Source organism: Branchiostoma floridae, chromosome 2, assembly GCF_000003815.2.
Source record: "Branchiostoma floridae strain S238N-H82 chromosome 2, Bfl_VNyyK, whole genome shotgun sequence".
Classification (NCBI taxonomy): domain Eukaryota; kingdom Metazoa; phylum Chordata; class Leptocardii; order Amphioxiformes; family Branchiostomatidae; genus Branchiostoma; species Branchiostoma floridae.
In genome coordinates this window covers 18983303-18991692 of record NC_049980.1, presented here as the reverse complement: position 1 = coordinate 18991692, position 8390 = coordinate 18983303, and the positions used below count along the sequence as shown (strand labels likewise).

General features: G+C 43.7%; 1 protein-coding gene across 2 annotated transcripts; it reads left to right on the top strand.

Moving 5' to 3' along the window:
• Positions 1–3563: 3563 nt before the first annotated feature.
• LOC118409759 (CUB and zona pellucida-like domain-containing protein 1) lies at positions 3564–8383 on the top strand. Of its 2 annotated transcripts, XM_035811045.1 has the most exons (9): positions 3564–3691; positions 3789–3862; positions 4252–5141; positions 5358–5533; positions 5633–5873; positions 6310–6466; positions 6635–6734; positions 7255–7432; positions 7725–8383. In XM_035811045.1, the coding sequence occupies exons 3-9, from the start codon at positions 5018–5020 to the stop codon at positions 7910–7912; spliced, it is 1164 nt and encodes a 387-aa protein (XP_035666938.1). In that variant the 5' UTR covers positions 3564–3691; positions 3789–3862; positions 4252–5017; the 3' UTR covers positions 7913–8383. The 2 variants fall into 2 exon arrangements, with proteins under 2 accessions (XP_035666938.1, XP_035666937.1); XM_035811044.1 differs by having other exon boundaries at positions 3626–3862.
• Positions 8384–8390: the final 7 nt, after the last annotated feature.

Sequence of the window (8390 nt, the reverse complement as noted above, 5' to 3'; positions counted from 1 at the left end):
AGATATAGAAGCAGGCAAACTCTTCAGGGTTGCTCGCCGTTAAACAAAGAGCAGGAATGGCACGCTTGTGCTGCTGCCACTGATAGAGAGGGCGATGCCAGAATATCCCTGGCTGAAATCCGATAAACAAAGAAGTAACAGAACGCGCGAGACGGTGTCGATGACACAACGTAGACGTTAATGGAGGGAAATGTTTACTTTTGTGGTGGCGTAAGGAAAGCCAGGATGATGAGTACAATCCCGCCTACTAGCACGCCCTGACCCGACATCAAACCGGGCTTGCGCATGTCCAGGGGGCTCCTTGCATCTACAGTCTGTCCAACAGGAGCCGTCATTGAGCTAATCACTAAAAGATTTCGATCAGAAAAAACAAACTTTTACCATCTGTTTAGCACGGGATTTTAGCAGGTCTTGATTAAGATAAGGGACACTTCAATGGTTGTTACATGGCAATAAGTGACATGGCCTTGGTTTCTTTAAATCCCACTTGACATATTGATCTACACAATTTGGGTCTTTGTCAATATCAGTATCCGGCTCTCGGGCTTAAGTATTACGTGTACCTGAACTTGGTGTGAATAATATAGTTTGTTCGACGACATGCACACTTATCTTAAATCTTCAGCTCACATTGATTTCTCTAGAAGTTACTTAATCCAGTTAATTCTGCGTATGGACACATATGATATTCGTCCATCTACTAACAGACAAAACCCCACCAAGGCCTACGTCATTTCCAAACCGGGGCCCGGCCGGGCAGCTTTCGGGAACGAAATATTTTAACGTATACATTTCTATTTTTCGTTTCCACAAACAGCCCGGTCGGGCCCCGGTTTGGAAATGTGACGTTAGCCTAAATAAGGTTCTCCATGAGAACGGTAATTATAGACAGCAGGAACACACTGACAAAACAAATGACGATTTGAAAAAGGAGGAGAAATGGACAAAGTAAAGAAAGACATAGGAAAACGTCTAGTGCAATATGCCAGCTGGTTACATGAGGTTAAAATCAGCGGAGATAGACAAGTCCCACAAGACTACGCCGTGTTGCAGCCTGAAGTCACCCACCTGTTCACTTACATGCTTCAGGAATTGGGTTGCAGCACAACTATTGCTAAAAAATGAGGACGATATGTGTGTGGGAAAGGACGCTGTCCGTACCGTTTGGCAGAGCCGTATGTGTCTATTACAGATATCTTACTTATGGTGTAAGCATGACTTTTCAATGATTGAACTAATTGGGGATTATCACGCGGAAGTGTGCCCCGGGACTGACACTGAACTGTCGTGAACTCATTCACCTGAAATATACATTGTGTAACGTTGAATGAAAGAAATTGGGATCGCAAAAGTCTTTTCTTCTCTTATATCAGCGATCTATACAAGCTTGATTTGTGTGAACGTTATGCTTCTGCATCACGTTATGATTTCGCTGACGCTGATCATGAGGAAATTTATTCATGCTGTACCTACAAGAAACAGCCTCAAGGGGGCGCTGTCGTGAGCGTAGCGTCTGGGTATTTTTTTTGCATGGAAAAAGCAACTTCGCTTGCGTGCGGCCACAAATAATCGGTTAGTGACATAAAATGGTGACCTAGATACTGTCACAAGCTGTTCATTTTGCACCTTCGAATAGCGACCTTAAGGGGGCGCTGCATTGAGGGTGAAAAAACGAGTCAAATCCTGAAAACTGTGACTCACTAACTAAAACATAACGTTACATACGAATTTCGTAATCTGAGGGGCGTTCGGATTATACAGGCACAAAGTCAAAAATAACTTGGAACCATTGATATGGCCTAGGGTAGGACGTTGTGTTTTTTTGGAGAGATATCATGGCATTTGGTTGATTGATGACGTGTGAATACTTGGTAAGGGAATCTCTAAGGTTGAAGTTTACGAGCAGGAATCCCACGTGTGACTCAGATAACGCCAAAGTGTTGATACTTAGGAACGAAGAAGTTTATCTTGGCCAAGACTGGGCAAGACCTAGCCTCCATGTAGACGCTACTGTCACAGCTTATGAAAATACTGTCAAGATGGTGTCGGATACGAAGTTGGTGTGCTCGTCTTTCTTCAGAAAATATAACACTGTAAACGATACTCTGATCACTTGGTCAGCGTTTTTTTTAATCACATTCACCAACACTAGGGTTGTAATTCCGGGGTTTTGTGTTTGTCCGTCTGTTTGTTTGTTTGCTTGTTTTTTGTTTGTTTGTGAAGAGCATAACCTGAGAACTTATGGATGCATCTTGGTACGTTGGTGTTGGTGTTGGCAGAATGAAGAAATAAGTAGATTACGGGCCTCCGGGCGTCTTGTTGATGTACTGCAGCAGGACCGTTTTTAAGATCTCGTGTTCTGGAGCTCTTGGTCTCGTGTGGGAGTGGCGTAAGTTTTGGACCCCCAGCAGCTTTTCTTAACCAAAGAAGCAAATATATTCATGCCCGTAGCCAGTATTTTGGTGGATTCTTTTTAGTACTTGTGGGACCAAAAAAAATGAAATCTTGACCCACTGAAACGCCATTTCCTGCATTTTGACGGGCAAAGTTTAATCGCTGGCTAAGTTTGATAGAATTTCTATTAAAATGCACACTGCTTTTGAGGCCGACTCCCCCGACATATTTTCACCATGTCCGACACCAAAGGCGCGAGGCGTCGCAATGGAGGTCCGGGGAAATTTTGAAATCTGGGCCCCCTGAAAAGCCATTTCCTGCACTTTCTGGGGGCAAATTTTGCTGATAGACTCACTAAGATTGAATGAAATGTCTATTAGTGAAAAATCAGTCATGCCTTCGAAAAAAATCTTGGCCATGAAAAAGTGTACCTTCGAGCGTAAAAATGCGGACCTTTCAGCGTGTGGGAGGTTCAGACTTTGAAACAGAATGACTCAAGAAGGGGTTGACGGATATGTAATGCCTTTTGGTGTATCACCCGTAGCTTTAGTAACTATTAACATAACTAGGTGCTACATATATATATTCAAAGGCCATTGAAGCTTATTTGCCTAATTCATTGATATTAATTCTATATATCAGCTGCGTTCCATGTTATCACTTTCAAACTTGCAACATGTGTACCTGAAGAATAGAGGAACATCAGTTGATATCAATCTTACAAATGAAGAAGTCATTGGCGTAATTGCACCATTTTCCAACTACAGCTACCCTACTCTCCTGCTTACGGAAGTCCTGCTGCAGTTCATTTTAGAGATATGGAAGTCTGTGGACACAATTCACTATCGTTGATTGGAACAGACCGACCACTTGCTTACATATTAAAGCCTTCACAGCTCACCCGGAATGCGGAAATTGGCCATCGGCATACTCAACAGATCTGACCAAAAGATCATAAATGGTTTCGGCTTAAAAGAAATGACACAGGATCAATATGTTCTGATGCACTATCAAAGTTTCATTATTTTGTTTTTGCGAACCAACTACAGCTTAAACTTTAATGTACGTGACAGGTGAACGGTATGTGTACGTGTGGACTGTTATCACTGGTCAAAGGTTTTCTTCCGTTGGGTTCGGCCGCAAACATTTACACGAGAATTAATGTCAATACATGGCCATTGGGAGCCTGATAAGGCCGGCAAGTGTAGCAAACATAACTATGGAGACCGAAGTATGTGATCCTGAGGGGACTCTGAAAACGCTTCGTCACCAGAATGAGGGTGTACTGAGAAATGCTGTAAGTTGCCAGTTGCTTTGACCACTAAGCGATGCGCAGAACATTGTCCAATCTTCGTAATCAGGTTGCCTCAACGTGTACATTTTGTGTATCTCAGGACGCCGGAGTATTGTTGCAAACAGCAATCAACGGGAACCTACCAAACATAAAACAACAACACCTAATGGACAGGTAAGACATTTGTACGTCGCTATTTTGGTACTAGTCGTCTTTACTTGAGGCGGGGAGTTGTAAGTGTGTTGAAGTTTTATCTCGATGAAAATCTATACACAACAGCCGAATTTAACCGACATCGGAGCGTTTGACGCTCCAATGTGTGATTTTCACTTCGGTTACCAAGGAGAAAAGCGGTGGTGTTGAAATTAAAAGGTGTAATAGGCACACTTAGTAATCGTGTATAACGTAAACTACAGTGCGCTAGAAACAAGGATGTATAATACCAGTATGTGCTTGAATCTAGACTCTATTCATTTAGTCAAAGTCTGTTCTATTTATATGCAGAAAAATGCGCCGTGTAGTCATGATTTAAGACTTGTTTAATAATATGTTTGTCATTTCAGTACCAGCCAACCAGAGGATCGCAACATCCAAGCAGACGTTAGGGTGGAGGAACGCAACGTTCTCTGGCAGCCACTCGCGTGTCTAGGGTTCTTTGGTTCAAACACTTCGAAACTCTCTCCATATGTGATGATAAAAGGGCAGTGTGGGTTCTCTTTTTTGATAGCTTCGTTTCCCTTTTCTCACTTATTGATCTATTTTACAATATAGATGTTGTTTGTTCGGGGTAGTATTTAATCTGCTTTTACATCAGTATTATTCAAGTGAGATCAAAGTGCCACCATGCAGAATATCATGAAGGTAAGAGTTTGGTTTACATTACAACCAAGCGCGCGAAAACGGTTAGGGCAGTGCGCAGGCGCAGAGGCTCGCTAACACACAAGGCGTCTTTCCTTTCTTCTTCACGTCTCCTCTTCATACTAAGCATGCACCACTAACTATTGAATCTTATTGTGTTTCAGAACGGTTTTGTGGTCTTTCCTAGCCTGGAGTCCAGCCTTGTCCGCTTTAGTCCGCCCCGAAGGCGCAACCCGTTGTTGGCGTGACTTAAGCGGACTCCAGACTAGGTCTTACCACCGCAAAACAAGACATGTGACAAGCAAGTTATCCCTATCAAGTGGCGAATTAAGGTCATGCCATATTTCATTTGGAAAGGGATGGAAAGCACATTTACAGTCTATTGCGGGATAACTTGCTTTCACATGTAAGACATTACTCCGGAAACACGTCCTCACTATTCATACTGTTTCAGCTGTAACAACAACTCAGATGACCACTCCTGACGGTACTTCTGCCGCACCAGAGACCGTAGCGCCTGCTGAGGTACACACGTGGAAACCGATCTTCACCCTACCGACACTACCTTCGGTAGTAGATGGAGCGGGGCCGGAAGGTAAGAAATAGCTTTATTGGCACAACAAAAAATACAGTAACTTACGTGTGGTCAACTAAAAACAGTGAGTTAGAACACAAATCTTAAGATTCTACTCTCTAAACAGTAAAGTCTAATATATATAAATCTGTAATATCTTCGTCCAGTCTAGAGGAATATTATCAATACGCCCAGAGAAAAGTGGGTTGACATTCATACGTGTTCTCTTTCCCGAAGCCTTCGCCATGTTGGAGTGCACGGGAGAGTACATGCAGATTGTGTTCCGTCGCTCACATATTCCCGACTTCGATACGGGCCACCTGCACCTCATAGACCCATCGTGCAAAGCGACCGGAAACGCTACACACATCATTCTGACTGCTCCGTTGGAAGGATGTGGAACTGTCAAGACGGTGAGTACTAAGTTATAGCCTTACCTGTAGATATTGCACGATTATCAGTTTAAAATGGACGGCAGTGGATAAAGATTGACATCGTTGCTGTACTTGCAGGATACGGCCTCTGAAATCATCTACTTCAACAAGGTGCTCAGCAGCGACAACGATGGCATCGCCTTCATCACTCGCATCCGGGAGCTTGAAGTGCCGTTTGAATGCCGCATGGACACACGGGATACCGTGAGCGCCATGTTCAGTCCGCAGATTGAGAAGATCTTCTTCTTCAGGTCGGCTCATGGGAAGTACAACTTCGACATGCAGCTGTTTCAGTCAGCCACCTTCCAGCAGCAAATAGGTAGTATCACATGATGAAACTAAGATAATACTGTTCTTCAAATAAGAGGTTGGGCTCATCAGCATGTTTACTCACTCGCTCAAGAAAACTTAGAGTTGCGATGAACGTTTAAAATTTTAATGTGCATTTTAAAGGTCTATACTAACGTTATAATTTACCAATGCAATGGCATTATGGACAGATGCCATCATATTTTACTCTCCAAGCAGAGGTTGAGTCGTTGAGATATATAGTACTAGTAGCAGTCGGAAAATTTACAGGCGCGCGTAAGAGGAGCGCGCGTGTAAATTTCCTATATCTCCACGACTCAACCTCTGTTTGTACAGTAATCAAATTTACAACTGCAATATGAACAGAAGAAGTAACTGTGAGTACCAACGCCTGTTTGCATGCCGCTGTCTGTACATGTTTCAAACCCATCGGTCTTTTCCCCCAGATACTTTCCCGTACGTGGTGCAGTTGAACCAGCCGCTGTATGTGCAAGTCGAGGTCCTGACTCCGGACCAGGATCTGCAGCTGTTCGCAGAGAACTGCATGGCCACTCCGTCAGCGAACATACTGGACCCCATGTCTTACACATTCATCAGTGATGGGTAGGTATTGCAACAATGTTGGCTAAACCCACCAATTCAAGAATTGCGCCAGTCTACACATTTATGTATTTCTCTTATATACAACGAAGCAGCAGCATCCACAAATCAGTACGTACTTATGGAAGCTTTCTTTAGTTGAAATGCATCGTTTGTCTTTGTTTCCTCTAGATGCCCAGTGGACAGCACCTTTCTCTCACTGTCCTCAAGCAGCCTGAAAGAGAAGCGCTTCAGTATCAACTCCTTCGCTTTCGTCAAGGACTATCCTGAGGTAGGATCCACTTTTGCACTTATTTGAGCCAGATAAAGTTATCGAGCTGTTACAAAGTCAATATGTGAGTATTATGAAGGATTACTACCTCCGGGAAGGAGGTTGACCTCGGACTGGAGGTACTGTTTTGGGTTCTGTTTGGGAGTTCGCACCTATAACTCAAGATCCTTTTATGAATTTCTATGCATGCTGGTACATGGGTAACGTTACGTCCTAAAGAAACGGCGAATTAGGACCCCCTAACAGTATATCCAGGTGCAGTGCCATTTCGGGAGGACACCCTCTTCATTAAGTTGTGTCGAATAGTCCGTTGATGCCAGGCGTTCCCGACGAATGACCTCTTATGGGAGGGATTGATTATGAGAAGAAGGGAAGGACAGGATCACTTAAATGGTCGATGGCTAGTATAGCTCGTGGCTACGACATGGAGAAATTCACAAAAATTCTGAATGAAAAAGTTGCAAACTGATACGTCCAGAATTCAGTGTTCTAACACCATTGCATTGCACTTCCCGTGTAGGTGTATTTGCACTGTACAGTGATGGTGTGTAACGCCACAGACCTGAGTTCTCGGTGCGCCCAGGGCTGTCTGCCACCCTCAGCTCGACAGAAGAGAACTGCTCCTGGTGCCGAGCCGCGGTACAACGTGTACAAGGGCCCAATTCTGAACCCAGGGTACAAGCGACCTGATGACATAGGTATGTCCATCAACGGTGGTCAAACTCACTGTAGGCCGGCATACCGTCCAAAATATAGCGTGCCGAGAATGGTCTCTTGAAGCCGAGAAGTTCCTAATACATTACAATTTTTTGAAACTGTGCATGCATTCTGGTACAATAAAACATATTCGTCAACATTCCGACTGCACATGCTGCAGCCTTGATCACGTTTGAATGACATGACGTCAGAAATTGTGTTAAAACTGTCAGGACGTTTTGCAGGTTTTTGAGTTGGTCTTTGCTGCACTAACTTGCGAATGTTTCCTCATAGATCTTGCAGAAGAGGTTGAGGAGAATCGTGGAGCCCAAGTTCCTCCCAGTGTCATGACATCACTGGTTATTGCTGTCGGGCTGCTGCTGTGCGTCGTCGTCACTTTGGTGGGCGTTATCGCCTACATGCGCATGCGCACAGCCCACAAGAAGCTCTACGTGGCTCTGCCCACTGATGACCTGGAGTGAATGACCTCGCCTCAAAATGGCGATTTTCGTTGTTATAGCTTTACTTGCTTGCGTGCGCCGTCAGACACAAATGATTGTAATCTGCACACAGGATTTTGTCTGCTCTCTATAGCAACCGTAGTCTTAAAGGATTTAATTTCAATATTTGTGTAGTTCATCTTATAGATGGAAATTGTCTTTTGTTATACCTTACAATTCCCAATACAATATCAGACTTCTGTAGTTATAATCTCCTCCACGATATCAGAATTCACAAACCATGGCCAGAACATTTGTGGTAATCATCTAGTTGGCTATTACTGTCTTTCTCTGTCGATCTTCTGTAGAACAAAAATGTCCTCACCAATATTGCATGGAAAATGGCCGAAAATTGTGTACTTGATGAAACTTCCCCATTAGCGGAATCGCTTTGTACTATATGAAGTACTTGCTTGCTGAATAAACCGTGAACGCACGGCCGTTGTGCAAAAACGTCGTT